We start from the raw sequence: 14,702 nt of genomic DNA, 5'->3' as shown, positions 1-14,702 counted from the left end.
GGTACCTATGCCTATACTTATTACCTATACCCGCTAGGTACTCGAGGGAGGGAGACCTGCCTGCTTATCGTACACATTTTGTAATAAATAGTGCTCGCACTTCGTGGCAAGCTTGTAGATTCAATGGAACGGGGAGTGATATTTACGATTTAATATGGGAGGTTGTGGTTGTAACAGTATCGAATGCTCTTGGTTTTACGTCGAGGACTATAACCTTCAACGAGATTTAATAGTTTTTTACGCCTCCTAATTCTAATAATAGTATTTCCAGTTCAATGACATTCCGAATGCTGGAAGTTCGAGATAACACACATATGAGCCTCGTAGTACCATTTGTTTAGCCAACTGGAGTTTTATTAGCCCATTTCTGGCAGCTCACTCAACTCGCTCCGTCCTTGTCCTTCTTATCTAGGGGACTTCTCTACGAGCTTGTCTAACCCCTGATCTTTGGACATGGCCGCATCCTAAAGATATCATCTATTAGTATCATAGTTATCGCAAGGAGACTTGAGAGAGAGAGATTGTAGGCTTACTACAAGAGACTGGGGAAACCACTTTATGGCCAGCTTGATAGATCCCGCATTAGGACCCTTCCAGACCAGCCCCCCCTTTCCGTCGCCCAGGATATCAGGGGCGACGTGCGCGGCAAACTGGTCTGCCGATATCCCCTTGGGCTTGGACCTGCCGCTCGTCCAGCCGTCGATGATGTCTTGGATGGGGGCGTACAGAGATCCTTCTGGTAGCTGGGCGTCGGCGTCGTTGTCGTGGAAATGCGAGGTTATGATGCCTGCCATGATAGTCACGACGGCGACGCCGAAGGGGGAGAGCTCAAGACGCAGGCACTCGGATAGATTTGTCAGCGCGGCTTTGGATGATGTGTATGCGGCTGTGGGGTGTTAGCGAGTGAGACGTATATATGAGTGAGATATGATATATATATATGTGTATGTGTATATACACGAGTGGGTGTAATAGGCTGGTAGGTAGGTATGTACTTGGACTTACACATCCAAGGCACGTTGAGCGTGACGTTGGATAGGCTTGATAGCTCTTCTGGGATCTTGGACGTGTTGCGGGCTGTTGCGAAGACGCTGTGGCTGCTTTTGGCGAGGTTGAGGGCGATGACGGCGCCGATGCCTCCTGCTGAGCAGCCTGTTACTAAAATGGATTTGGCAGACATGTCTGGCGAACTTGAGGGGGCTGATGGAGATGAGGCTCGCTGGCGTCTTTGGCCCCTTTCAACTGAGGCTATTCAAGACCTAGAGTCTAATGTAAGTCAAAGGGATTGGCAAGATGCGGGTAATTCAAGTATAGTAGAACATCTGAGTTAATTGTAAGGCTCAACCACCAAGGATCCCTGCAGGACAAGTATGTGCCTATGTAGATGAAGCAAGGCTCTAACCTAGGTTACTACATGATATTGAATACATAGTGTAGTTATTTGGCTAGGTTGGAACAAACTCCGCTAAATCCGGCGTTTCTTGCATGGACGGGACGTAAGGGATGGGATGTATCCGCTAGTTCGGTATGAGAGTTACAGTAGAGACAATGAAATTGGGAATTTGTACTTGTTGATAGAGGGTATAGATGACGCTGCCGAGGTAGGATTTATTCTATATTTAGTATGGCACAAACTAAATGCTAGGTCCTTATACGTGGAAGGCGGATGGTTTAGAAAGGGGATTGTGGTCTCTAGTCTCTACTTGGGTGAGAACAGAATTAGAAAATTACATGGCCTGGTACGCAGCAGAGTTCTCCTTTACATTGGCAAAAGCTTGCTGTATCGGCTCTGGCACAGGGTCCAGTCGACAGACGAAGCGAAGCTTATCATGAAGAAGGTAGATGCCTCCTTGTACTCTGGACTTTCATGATCGCCATCTTTGAGTGTACGCTGTACTTCTAGTGGCAACTGGGCAATAGGACGAACAGGTGTGAAATCAGAAGGATAGATATGTATATGAAAAAGAAGAAACTACCATATCCCTCTCCCTAATAGAGAGGCAGGTATGGAGGCAACTATCAAAGTACTGGTATAATATTTTTACTATCAAAGATGCCTCACCTAAGAGCTTATGGAAACACGATAATCTTGCAAATAGAGGGTTCTCACTTCTATCTCTTCCGATGAGCTGTCCGGGACCTGGGATACATGGTATGTATGTATGTTGGTGGCAAAGGCCCAACCTGCAGGGCTATAAGTGAGACTGAACTACCTATCTAACCTAGGTCCTAGGTACCAACAAACAAAAGCTACACCAACAATATCTCCCCATCAGTCTACCGTCTAAGCCTGATCACCAATCCAAGACCTACTCTTCTGCTTGTGGCAGCCCGAAATCTCGACAGTACTGATCCAACTCGGCAACTGCTTTATCAACAGCAACTGCTTTAACCGTTTCATACTTAAGGTCCAACTTGGTGATTCCGACATCGTCATGTGCGTCTACATTACCGTCCCAGTCGAAACGCAGAAGCGCCACGGCGTCGTCGGCTTCGAAGCAGGGCTTGTCGGCTACAATGACCATCTGTCTGTGAGTCTCTGGGTGCGACTTGCAGAACCATGGAAATAGGCGTATGACTTCGGATAACCCGCCGGCAGTAGAGTAGTTCCCGCCAAGGATCACGCGCCTGTGTTCTACGGGCGTGCTATAATAATTGGGCTGGAGCTTTTCTGGAAGGTCTAGTGCTGTAGTTTTCGTTAGTTAAAACTGTTACGTTGGTATGTTCCTCATCTCGAACTGCTGGTGGGAAATTTACCGTTCTCGACTAGACTGAAGCAAGCGTATTGGAACCGGGGCGGCGTAGTCCCCAGCTGCTTAGGCTGGTTCGACTCCGGCGTCCATGACATGGCTTTGTCTCCCCATTCCTCTGCTTCTTCCTCCTTGAGGTCCTCCCAAGCCATGTTACCAATGTCTAGGTTCAAGCCCCAGCCCGCGGCCCAATCTGCGCTACACCGGGCCTTGTCAACGCGGTCTTCCTCCCCGTCTTGGCCCGTGTGCAGGTGCACGACCAGTACGCCATTTTCCTTGTAATCAGCATCAATGGCTACGATGAAGTAAAGGGGGTGGATTGAGTGATCCTGGTCGCGGAGCTGGAGGTGGTAATCGTAGATGTCACGAAGTGGGCGATTGGCGAAGTCGTATTTGGGAGCCAGTTTACAAGTCCCGGGCTCGATCACTTCGGCTGCATTTAGTCGGCTCACTAAATCGTCTAGAATTCCCAAGTCAAGGGGGAGAATTGAGTAGACAGCTTGTACATAGCTTTCTCCCGCAGTAGCACGATGTCGGTTGCTATTTGGGGCCGTCTTTGGTAACGAGAGATCTTGATTGAGAGCCATACTAGCTATTTCTGCACTAGGAATGTCAAATACGATATGGGTGTGGTTAGGAGCTGAACTAATTAAGTCGTTGACATTGAAGCATTGAAAGTTGATGATGCGATGTTAAGCTCTGGCTTAACTTGGTCGTTGCAATACACCAACAATAAACCCCGTGGGGTTTCTTTATAAATTTGGTTCTAAAACATAAATCTAGATAGACTCATACATGTTACCTATGAGCTTCCATGTGCTACGTTACTCGCCATAGAATTGGGCCATGTATTACCTTGTTCCTGGAAAGGTACCTATTTACTATACCAACTATCGCCGTGATAAAGTACCTAAAAGGATACACATAAACCAGGGCTATAGGTCATTAAGCTTAACATAACGCAGATATTCAAGCCTATACGTCATATTTATGTCTTAATCTACGCTTTGTAAATGAGATTTCAAGTTTCACTACATAGTTTCCAGGTGAAAGTTAGACTTTGAAGTATTACAACGTATGATCCGCCGCAGAATACAGCAGTGGCAACAATAGGCCAACACAAAATATGTGCAACTATGATCGGTGAAGATAGCTTGTGGATCGAGGAATAGTGTAATGAATATTAGTGTGCAACTCCGACTTAAAGTCTAGAATATCCTTGATTTTCAAGGAGGTTTATGATATAAGTGAAAGCTTAGAAGTGTACGCCTCGGTCAAACATTGCACACAGAGCTCATACGAGACATGAGGAAAGTCACTCATCTGAATTAATCTCTAGGATACCGTTATACAATATGATCCTTCGTATTTGTAAACAATTGAACCGGCTTGTCCGCCTCAAGTCTCTAAATCCAAGATACCTACCTAGGTAGGTAAGTTATTATATTACCGATTTTCCTTTCTATAGCTTTGGGTGAGCGAGAAGCTCAGCATACACAAACCATTATTCAGTAGTAGTAACACTCCTTAAATAGTACAAGAGTATCTATGCCTAAAACTTATCTACCTATAGGTACATCCCGTCTGCCTCATGAAATAACTACCTAGCGTAAGAATCATACGAGCCTGTTGGCCACTATACTTCCAAGAGTGAAGATCCTCGATGATCCATTGAGACGTGACTGAAGTGACTTAATGGGATCTAAGACAATATCGTTAAAACCCTGTTATTGCCCTTCATCCCCATTCCTTGTATACCCCAGCTGAGCGGTCAACGAGCGACGGATCTATATTTATCGTTAAGCCCGTAGTAAACCGAATGATAGAGCTATGAATATGAGTGTCTGATAATAATATAAAAGATGTCTAGATGGACCAAGACTGAACAAGTGAAAACAAGCATCGGCAGGCCAGACATAGTCCTCTTTACCTCCCCGCCCCTTTTAATATCATAAACTCCAGATAAAATGCGCTCTACAATCGTGCTTGGCCTTATGGTCATATTATCCCGTGCCACGCCTCCTATGACATTTGACTGCACCGACGATATGCAAGGTACGTGGAAACCAGTCCAGAAGCCAAGTAGCTTGATAGAGTCCATATATTGCCGTCCTATCATGTTTGTAGACTTATATATTAATACTTTATTCTAACGATAATCACAGACGTCTGTGATAATATGTGTTGGGGAGCATATTGCACACATCCGGCCTTTGGCAGCACGCTGGAATACGACAATTATGGTGGCACCGGTTCTCGTGAGGGTAGCATTGGAAAGCATCGCACTAACTCAGCCGGGTGCACGCCTAGGCCTAACAGATGCAGCGTATGTCGAGATAATCATTCAAAATAATACCGAGTTGCTTATACTAACTATATATATATATGACAGTCCGTACCTGGGAAGAATTGTGACGAATACCCCTTTGCGAGCACAAGCGATGCAGACAAGGGCGGCCAAGTCACTAAATGCGTTGTTAGCGGCTACAACTCTCGTAAGTAACCACCAGAAACCGAACATCAACTTGGCTAGGAGGGCTCACGTTCATACCTACTGCTCTAGGGCAAGGCTCCATCATCAGCCAGTACGTTTCAGCCAACTGCAACAAACAGAAATGCAGCATCATAGTAGGATTCGGAAACCCGGACACCCAAGGCGTAAAGTACTGCGAGGCCTATAGAGATCCTTACATCAAGTGCATCCCCGACGGAACCATCTGGAAGAACGGCAAGGCGGATGTGCGTCCACCCAAGCCCGCTTCGGGGCGTAGCCTTGGCAATAATACAACAATGCCCTTGCCCGGAGGCCTGTATCTGATGAAGTCTGGGATGAAGGTCGTTTTTGGTAAGTACAGGTAGCAACTCATTCCGGCGCCTTGAAACGACTACTTGCTAATGAGCCTCGATGTATAGGGGAGAATTTGGACGTCGGCACTAAGACGAAGCGCGCGGCGCCGAGGAATGCAACGTTTGCGCGGAGAGCGCTGGTTGGTCTTGAGGATGAAGATGACGTCCGTTGGGACTTTCACGATGACGAGATTGTAGCTCGTCTTGAGTGAAATAAAGAGGTAGGTAATTGGTATAGATGTTTTGGAGTGGGAGTGATCAATAAAGATTCTCCTTTTTCTTATTTTATATAAAAATAGCATGGATCGAGATACACACACAACTCACTATTTCGTACCATCAAATCCAGGGGCTACTAACAATATAACTTATATGAACGCCCCGATCAAAATCATATGTAGGTCAAAATATGTTAGGGCAGCTATGAAGTACATCGTTCTGCTCCCTTCCGCCAATTTCCCTTAAATTTCGTCCCCTATCAATAGATACAGGATACAGGTAAGCTGAAAACAAACCACCGAGTCCCTCGTCAGTATTATGTCTTCCAGTACTCGCGGGACTAGACTAATGTTCTTCAGGCGTCTTCTCGTTTTTATCGTGTTTCTTGCGCACGTCTTCGATACCTAACAGTCAGTATCCTGTTGGTATAAAACAATAGGTAGGTACTTATACGCAGCGCTTAGGGGGCTACAATCCATCCGTTCGCCAACATACCATATACTTTGCCTAAGGCGTCCCCCGCCAGAGCATCCTCATTTCTAGCAATAGCAGCATCAAACCGAGCCCGGAATTCAGAGGGCTGTTCGGCTTGGCTCAATGTAGAGGCTGGTGGCTGTCTGGGAGCAGATTCATCACTCCTGGAATAGCACGATATAGTCTCGAATTGCTTAACTTGTCGAAATTCCTTGCCATAGTATTGCACTAGAATGCTATGCCATAGCTGGTAGTCCTGCTCTAACATTGAGAGTTCGGGTGTATTGGCACTCTGTTTGGGAGGTTGTGTTTCCTTCTCTTGTTTGGTGGGTGATGGTGATCTCATGATGCTTGAGCTTTGGTGATGTGTAGTAAGGTATAGGCTAGGATGTGTAAGTAGGTGAACGCGTGTGTTTGTTTGTGGTTCCTAGAATTGTTTACCATGATCTTCTCTTCTTATATATTGTATCATTACCTTTGATATCAGATACGGTGCGGAAATGTGTTTTGTGTTCATCTTTCCCCTTCTTCTTTTCCTATTACCACTTCCATGGAACATCTCGTAGGAAATGGCTTACTTTTCTTGAAAACTTTCCTTTATTTGTCTCTTTTGCCTAAGTTAATTTTATATTGACTTCCCCTTCCTCTTGCATAAATGGCTTCTTTAAGGTTAGTGCCTGGTTCAGATATTATGTAGTTAGACTTCAAGGTAAAGCAATCATCGCTATTGGGCTATGGTGTAGGAATTGGTTGTAGGTTGGATGTCAAGAGGGATGTAAGTAACTTGGTTATTGTGCAAGAGGCCCAAATTAAGTTATGGAAGCCTTTGGCTAGACATTCTGAAAGTATCCTTTGCTCTATATGTCTCATTTGGAATCTTAATATCAAGCCTTAATGCCAACAAGGGAATCCAATGATTATGCAGACAATATCACAAGTTATAAGCATCACAATTTACCGAAATTCTCACAAAATCGTGGGTTATATTGTCAAGAGGCGAATCGGCAATCTAAAAGAACAAACGTGTGTCTTCGTCTCTGTCCCTACTGGCCTAGGTGCCAAGACAAGACAAGACCACATGCAAAGCAAAAAGCAAAAAGCAAACCAACCCTTAACACCTGGCTATGATCGCAGATACGTACATCGCGTCCTCATCTGAACATGAGGGAGAGGGGGTATTTTTTTCCAGTCTAGAAAAACGATATTGAAAATCCCTTTGCCTTTTTTTTTCCATGCATGCAAAAAGTCTTGTACGAGAATGCCGAAATTTCGCGAAACGCCAATTCCAGAGTGGGCTACCTAAGTACCATCCGTGTCGTGAGACGTGCCGTTTTTTCCTTCAGAAAAGAAGACAAATGAGACCTCTTGGAGGTTCTTTTCCCCTTTATCTATTTGTTCATCCCATTCACATTTGAATTGGTGAAGATGGAAGTGCTGAGAACTTTGCGGGAGGTATATGTGTGAAGACACAGCCTACACAGCGCACACAGCGCGCATAGTGTCGGCAAGTTGTATTAGTCGTGCAGTCGTACAATCGTATATACTGCATGAATCTATATTCATGAATCGTGATGACTTGTTTCCTATTTTCCTTTCATCAAATCCTGGATATCCGAAACGTGCGTATGAAAGTCGTTAGATGCCTATAGGCAACTGAGAAGTTTGTACAAGAATTGTGTGAAATGCAATGTGTCCTATAACAGAGAGTAGTACGTAGGACTAGGAGAGGCTCTTGTTGAGCAGGAGAGGCGCACAGAATAAGAACTCGAGAGATCGTGAATCTGTCGGCTGGAAGTTGTTCTGATCGCGACGCGCTTCCAAGTAAGCAGTGGTGACATTGAGATTGTGGAAGTAGTTCTGTACGGTTGGGTCGTCCTCATTGGCTACAATGGGCGACTCAGGGCTCATGGCCATGGTCTTCGGAAGAATATGTCGGATGACTAGCAGCATTCTAAGCAGCTCAGTCAACTCCTGTCCCTGGTTCGTGAAGCTGCTGGGTGGCTTCTCCAACGGCCACTTAGGACGAAGGTTCTCCTCATCCCACGCCTTAAACGCCCAGGTAGTCTTCTCCATGCAGTTGAGGAAGAGCATGACAGTCAGGAACATGGGAAAGCCAAGTCTAGCCTTACCGTCCTGCAAATGCTTCTGGATACCATTCAGTAGGACTTTGCTAGCGGCGGATGCCTTTCGCTCAGCAGCCGCAGTGAGCTGCATGCAAATATTGGTATAAGCTTCGCAATCAGAATCGTCCTTGATCAAATAGTCCTTGACATTCTCGTCAGAAGACTTTGCCAACATTGTCCATTGCCGCTCTCGGTCCATCATCTCAACAATCCCCCATAGTTCTAGAGATCGCTTGAGCAGTTCGTCATTAGTACTGCTTGCGACCATGATAGCCACATCCAAGGTGACTCGTACATAATGAGACGGCTCACGGCGGATGAACTCATTAAGAGTTTCACGCATATAGGTCTCAACCTTTCCCGGAATATCTTCGTTGTTGTCGAGCAATATCACCGGGCCAGGGCTACCGTTGCAGGGAAATCCGTTGTCCTTCTCCTTGGGAGTTCCCCGTAAAACTTGGAAGATGGCCTTGTGACCAGTCTCTGGGAAGTGTGACACTTCCAGAGTTATGCCTGCGTTTTGCAAACTGTGGCTAGACTTGTAGCCGTTGATTCTTTTTTGGGTCATCACGACCTGTACTCCTGCCGAGTACAGGTTGATGTACTCTGAGAGCTTTGTTCGAACGCATCCGGTGCGCCAAATTCGAGGTGCAAGCACTTTCTTACAGGCAATACACGGTGTACCCTTAGAGCACGTCTTGCGTAGAATGCGACAGCGAATGCATGCTCCAATGCGTCGAATCTCCTGAACCTCCTTCCGTCGACCAGAGTCGAACCGCGCCCGGCTATGACGTTGACGGGCTCCATTGGGACTATCGCTTGTATCCATGCGACAGCCACCCCTATTTAGAGGTACTGCCAAGTGTTGACCGTGATCATTGACTGTTGCAGGAGCGTGAATATCCTCAGACATATACGTCATGCCGTCCCAAGGAGTGGCAGATTCATTCGTGTTCGGCGGTGCGTGCTGTCTCTCAGGCGAAGGGGGGTAGTCAATCAGCATCTCAGTAGACTGGGTGTGGGTAGGTGTTCCGGGAATGGTTTCGTCGGTCAGGAGCTGTGGGTCTAACAAAGACGGATTGAGACGAGCAGTTGCTGCTACGGCTACCGACAACGCGGAATGAGTAGGTGACAGAGCTCTCGCTTCGAATGCTAGTCTCAGTCTCTCCTCTGCGGTCATGGGCTTATGCGACACACCTATATCTAAAGAAATTATTTGTTAACATACATCATTATTGCTATAACTCGACTTGAGATCATACCCTTAATATCTCGGTGTGAATGGTTGTCCAGGTTGGTCGGCGGGTTCTCCAATGTGAACTGCTCATGGGGCTCGAAAGAATTGGCAGTAGCTGCGATAGGCACAACAGCAGCAGCCAATGTTGTTTGAACAGCTTCAGCTGTAGGATCTTGCGGAGTCGGCACATGATCGTCATGTTTCTCATTGGCCTCGATCTGACGAGAGACTTCAGCAAGCGTTTCTAGGGGTGTCCAGATCTGATTCTGAGATTGCTCGAGAGAGGTCACAGGTGAAGAGCCGTGGAGATGGCCGGGAAAGGGGCCATGGTTAGGACCGGTGTGCAAAAGACCTTCAAATCTTGGTCTGTTTGAGCTATTGCTGATACCGTGTAGGGTAAGACATGCGTGAGCTCTGTCGGCTTCAGGGATTGCCGGGCATTTTTTCGTTAGATGGTTCGTAAGGCTGTCAATGCGACCTTTAGGGAAATCCTCGCCGCAAGCTTTACAGGTATGATGATACCGATTACTGTTGTCATTCAATTTGGCGCCGCGCTCGAAGAATTCGAGGATTATAGGATTGGGCTTGCGGCCCATCTTGTCGGATTGACAATGTCGTCACTCAAGGTTCGAGTAGATGGCAGAATCGTGCGGTGAGTCCAAAAAGATTTGATTATGGAAAATCGATCGGCCCGACGGATTGAAAATAGGAATTCCGGGAGGATGAATAGATGGTGGGGAGCTTTAATTGATGGGACGGTAAGGGATGTTCCCAGTTCGTCTCAGCTCACCGCCCCACTTAGGCAGGTACATAAGGTCTAAGGTTGGAATCAAACGGCAAGTGCTGTGGGGTTGCAAAGAAGGTACGATACACATTGATATACATCGGAAAGTATTATGTTAGGTAGATTGGGAAGTTTGGGAAGTTACCCCGCCGTTGCACCTGAACATTGAACATGAACATACAAATTGTGCAGGCGCTGGAAATACATGTAGATATCTGAGGTAGTTGCTTAACTAAGAGTTGCTATGTAAAAGCAGGTACTTTCTGCTCTTGGGGGCGCTCCTAGTGTACATACATATGTACATATTGTGAAGTAAGTGGGCCCCTATTATCTCTGTATGAAGAGAGTTTAAGCATTATATAAGAGATATCCTAATACATAGCGCTATGTAACAACAATTAAACCTAAACTCACTCAACAGCTCAAAATATGTCAATGGCACAATGCAAATTCCCATAAATACATCAGTCGAGTTGACTATAGTTAATAATTGACTATAGTTAACAAGTCTCGTCCCGCGCTTAACATATATTTCATAACAACTTTACAATTCTATAAGCTAACATTCAGGATATCAGCTTGTGCAGACTCTACCCACCTGGTCGATATAGTCACCTTGATTGGTAGATTATTGTTATTATATTACTAGCCGACAAGAGCCTCTCCGCGTATAGCAAGCTACTGCACCACATTCAATGCAATACTACCATATTAAATTGCAAGGATGCCTACCACTTTTAGATTTACATTAAGGGACTAGAGGGTTGAACAACACGATCCTTCGGGTGATGAGACCAGACGAGAACAAGGTGTCAAACAAATCATTCAGATTACAAGGTCAACGGAAATCGGAGACTAGCATAGGCTTCTGCTATTTTCTAACCTAACGAGAGTTGGGACGAAGAGGTGTGTATGATCGGTACTAAAGAGATAACAAGACACTCAGCATTTGATATTCAAGTCTATGCTAAAAAAAAAAAAAAAAAAAAAAGGTCATCTTCAAGACGTTATAACTACTAACCTAACCTAGTTACTTAGCGCATCGATTCCAAGGTCCTCAACACGTCGTCTAGAAGAACAAGCCTATTGATAGTGTAGACTACCAAGTACAACATGTTCTGTATCGAAATAGCAGCCCTACGCTCAGGTGCCAAGCTTATTTCAGCAGCAAGGTTTTCTACAGGTGGCAAGGTTGCGATCTTCGCTGCGCCTCGTCAAAGCTGCTCCACCCCTTTCATAATAATACCTAATACAAACGAAACGAAGCTGATGCAAAGTTCTCCGTAAACCCGGTTCAACATTATAGCTGCAGCAACTATCTCCTACTCAGCAGAAATGTGCAGTCTAGTCAAACTAATCAAGCCTAGTCCGCCAGGATTCCAGGAACCGTGGCTTGGTTGCCCCGTTCCATAAGTCCAAAATTAGGTAGCTCCTAGGATCTATGTCATCAGGAGCCATAATAGGAACGTTACGCTGTTTAGGTAGCTGCTTTACTATTCGTTCATTCTATTCGTACTCTTTGTGCGGAGTACTATACATTCTTTACAGTCTCTCTCTCGAATTACTGGTGTAGTTCTTAGTTCTACCCAGGGACTTACTCTAGCATGTTGGCTTCCTGATGTTACGATATTTATTCGTATCGATATTGGACTTTGTCGACCAATTTCAACGTCCAGGTCACCCCGACAAGATGCGTGTTTCCGCGGGCATGGCGTTGGGCCTAACACTTGCTCAAGCTAAAGAATTTCAAGTTCGAGAACTGAGTCAGTTTGTATTACCATTTGTACGTTAACCCGAATCAGTACACACTCGGAGCGTGTTCCCGAACTAACAATTCCGACTAAAGACCGGCTCCGTGAATGGAGGCAACACTTTTCCCGGCGTTAGCTTACCATTCGGGATGGTAAAGCTAGGCCCCGACCTATATACCGGATCCGACAGCTATTCGGGATACCAGTCCAATGGAAATTTCACCGGCTTTAGTTTATTGCACGAGAGCGGCACGGGTGGTGCACCTAAATACGGAGTTGTTAGCCAGTTACCCGTTGTGGGCTCAATTGACAACCCATTGACCGACCAGGGCATTAGCCGAAGCAAGGCAGATGATGCGAGACTCGGCTACTATAAATCAAGCTTGTCAAATGGCGTTACCGTGGAACTAGGAGCTACTGGCAAAGCCGGCCTGTTCCAATACCAATTCCCGGACAACGCAGACGGTATAAATGTTATTGTCGATGTTTCTCATGTTCTTCCATCTTTCAGAGGTCAAGGTTTAGGTCAAAACTATCTGGGCGGCAACATTTCGGTGTCCAAGACAGATGACGGCGTTCGTTACCAAGGATCTGGTTCTTATGATAATGTATGTTTATCGAAGCCAATAAGAAGACACCGATTTAAGTTAACTTTACGTAGGGTTGGAACCGCGCCCCGAAGTGGACTGTTCATTTCTGCGGCTATTTCGATCAGTCAGCAACTTTCAAGACCTTCTTGGGTAAGGACTCAACAAGTGACGAGCTGGTAGACTACGGCGATGCTTCCGAGCAAGACTCCGATGCCCGATTAGGCGCCATCTTCACCTTTGACAGCATAAATATCACCTCAAGGGTAGGAGTGTCGTTTATTTCACCTGAACAAGCTTGTGAAAATGTCAATAGAGAGATTCCTGTTGGCACATCTCGAGAAACTTTGGAACATGACGTTAAGGCAGCTTGGAACAGCCAAATTTTATCCAAGGTCACCACAACAGATGTCTCTAACACAACCAGACTTCAACTTCTTTACTCGTCTCTATATCACATGTCCATTATTCCCAGCAACAAGACTGGAGAGAATCCTCTCTGGTCGTCAAGCGAGCCTTACTATGATGATATTTTCACGTTCTGGGACACAGTAAGTTGCACTCTCCAGATCGTCGGCATCTAGAATCTAACTGGTCGCAGTTCCGGTGTACAACCTCTCTTTTGCATATCCTGCAGCCTGTGGTATACGAGGAATTCATCCGTTCTCTAGTTGATATATGGAGACATGACGGCTTCTTGCCTGACGCGCGATCCTCATTCTTCAACGGTGCAACTCAAGGAGGCTCAAATGCAGACAATATTTTTGCAGACGCTTACGTAAAGGGAGTTCGTGGTGCTATCAACTGGGACGATGCATTCTCTGCTATGGTCACAGATGCCGAGACGGTGCCACCGAACAACAACGATTCCAGAGACACGACTGCGTCTACCAAGGAAGGACGAGGTGCCCTGCCCGATTGGATAGATCGCGGATACATTACCACAAAATACAAGCGTTCCGTCAGCCGAGCCATCGAATAGTAGGCAATGCCTCAATCCTATGTATTAGTAAGAAATTAGACTAACCACCCACAGTGCCGGAAACGACTTCGGTCTCTACCAAGTAGCCAAGGGCCTAGGAAAAGATGAAGAGGCGCAGAAATACCTTAACCGCTCTCGCAACTGGCGCAACCAATGGAACCCGGACCTAGAAGCATTGGGATTCAAGGGCTTCCTAGGTCCGATCGACGAGGACGGCAACTTCAAGGACCAGGACCCGCTCAGCTGCGGCGGATGCTACTGGGGCGATGACTACTACGAGGCGCTGCCGATCGAGTACTCTTTCAACGCGCACCACGATATCAACAAGCTGGTCGAGCTGTCGGGCGGTAAGGACAATTTCACCGCGCGTCTAGAGAAGTTCTTCGAGGGTGGCGTCAGCTCTGGTAACTCGCAGTTCAACCACACGCTTTTCAACCCGGGTAACGAGCCTAGCTTCACGTCGCCGTACCTGTTTAATTACGTCGGCCGCCAGGATCTCAGCGTCAAGCATAGCCGGTACGTCGCTGATAGCTACTACGCACCGACGCCTGGCGGACTTCCGGGAAACTCGGATGCGGGTGCTATGGAGTCGTGGCTGTTGTGGTCCATTATTGGTCTATACCCCATGACGGGTCAGACTACTTTCCTTATCGGATCTCCGTGGTTCAAAGACCTGATAATCGACCTCGGTGGTGGGAATAAGCTGCAGATTAATACGGAAGGAGGCGACGCTCAGTCTTATTACGTCCAGTCGCTCAAGGTCAATGGCAAGAGCTGGGATAAGGCGTGGATTACGTGGGAGGATGTTTTTGCGAAGGGCGGCACGCTGGACTTTGTACTGGGGTCGGAGCCAGCTGATTGGGCGACTGGAGATGCGCCGCCGAGTCCGGCCACGGAGTCGTAAGGGTAGTTCATGATCAATGTGGGGAGGTTAGAGAGCCGGCAGGC

The 14,702-nt window shown here is 46.5% G+C and overlaps 6 protein-coding genes across 6 annotated transcripts; 2 read left to right on the top strand and 4 right to left on the bottom strand.

The window, feature by feature from the left end:
• Window positions 1-245: 245 nt before the first annotated feature.
• On the bottom strand, window positions 246-1,428 carry F4813DRAFT_80149 (oxidoreductase). Its single transcript, XM_049248916.1, has 3 exons — window positions 1,006-1,428; window positions 534-886; window positions 246-464 (listed from the first exon to the last, which is right to left on the bottom strand). The coding sequence occupies exons 1-3, from the start codon at window positions 1,178-1,180 to the stop codon at window positions 405-407; spliced, it is 588 nt and encodes a 195-aa protein (XP_049099504.1). The 5' UTR covers window positions 1,181-1,428; the 3' UTR covers window positions 246-404.
• An 881-nt stretch (window positions 1,429-2,309) lies between these two features.
• Window positions 2,310-3,337, bottom strand: F4813DRAFT_389718 (uncharacterized protein; the record flags this gene model as incomplete). The annotated part of the gene is made up of 2 exons (XM_049246889.1): window positions 2,310-2,686; window positions 2,758-3,337. 2 exons carry the CDS (start codon window positions 3,335-3,337, stop codon window positions 2,310-2,312), a joined length of 957 nt encoding a protein of 318 aa, XP_049099503.1.
• A 1,380-nt stretch (window positions 3,338-4,717) lies between these two features.
• F4813DRAFT_389717 (uncharacterized protein) lies at window positions 4,718-5,809 on the top strand (the record flags this gene model as incomplete). Its single annotated transcript, XM_049246888.1, has 5 exons — window positions 4,718-4,805; window positions 4,916-5,076; window positions 5,143-5,245; window positions 5,314-5,595; window positions 5,664-5,809. The coding sequence occupies 5 exons, from the start codon at window positions 4,718-4,720 to the stop codon at window positions 5,807-5,809; spliced, it is 780 nt and encodes a 259-aa protein (XP_049099502.1).
• Window positions 5,810-6,161: 352 nt separating this feature from the next.
• F4813DRAFT_389716 (uncharacterized protein) lies at window positions 6,162-6,636 on the bottom strand (the record flags this gene model as incomplete). Its single annotated transcript, XM_049246887.1, has 2 exons — window positions 6,162-6,220; window positions 6,312-6,636. The coding sequence occupies 2 exons, from the start codon at window positions 6,634-6,636 to the stop codon at window positions 6,162-6,164; spliced, it is 384 nt and encodes a 127-aa protein (XP_049099501.1).
• Window positions 6,637-7,969: 1,333 nt separating this feature from the next.
• Window positions 7,970-10,338, bottom strand: F4813DRAFT_80118 (uncharacterized protein). Its single transcript, XM_049248915.1, has 2 exons — window positions 9,676-10,338; window positions 7,970-9,616 (listed from the first exon to the last, which is right to left on the bottom strand). Exons 1-2 carry the CDS (start codon window positions 10,244-10,246, stop codon window positions 8,010-8,012), a joined length of 2,178 nt encoding a protein of 725 aa, XP_049099500.1. The 5' UTR covers window positions 10,247-10,338; the 3' UTR covers window positions 7,970-8,009.
• A 1,714-nt stretch (window positions 10,339-12,052) lies between these two features.
• On the top strand, window positions 12,053-14,658 carry F4813DRAFT_380955 (glycoside hydrolase family 92 protein; the record flags this gene model as incomplete). The annotated part of the gene is made up of 5 exons (XM_049245623.1): window positions 12,053-12,217; window positions 12,281-12,793; window positions 12,847-13,323; window positions 13,374-13,753; window positions 13,809-14,658. The coding sequence occupies 5 exons, from the start codon at window positions 12,053-12,055 to the stop codon at window positions 14,656-14,658; spliced, it is 2,385 nt and encodes a 794-aa protein (XP_049099499.1).
• Window positions 14,659-14,702: the final 44 nt, after the last annotated feature.

This window comes from Daldinia decipiens, assembly GCF_022478715.1.
Source record: "Daldinia decipiens strain CBS 113046 unplaced genomic scaffold F4813scaffold_17, whole genome shotgun sequence".
NCBI lineage: Eukaryota > Fungi > Ascomycota > Sordariomycetes > Xylariales > Hypoxylaceae > Daldinia > Daldinia decipiens.
This window is presented reverse-complemented; position numbering and strand designations above follow the sequence as displayed.

Excerpts from the sequence above, each read along its gene's own strand:
- F4813DRAFT_80149 (XM_049248916.1), bottom strand. The coding sequence starts at position 1,180 with ATGTCTGCCAAATCCATTTTAGTAACAGGCTGCTCAGCAGGAGGCATC. Across the intron at positions 887-1,005 it reads GCTCAACGTGCCTTGGATGT|CCGCATACACATCATCCAAA; the intron begins GTAAGTCCAAGT and ends AACACCCCACAG. Across the intron at positions 465-533 it reads GGTTTCCCCAGTCTCTTGTA|GATGCGGCCATGTCCAAAGA; the intron begins GTAAGCCTACAA and ends TGATATCTTTAG.
- F4813DRAFT_80118 (XM_049248915.1), bottom strand. The coding sequence starts at position 10,246 with ATGGGCCGCAAGCCCAATCCTATAATCCTCGAATTCTTCGAGCGCGGC. Across the intron at positions 9,617-9,675 it reads TTCACACCGAGATATTAAGG|ATATAGGTGTGTCGCATAAG; the intron begins GTATGATCTCAA and ends TAATTTCTTTAG.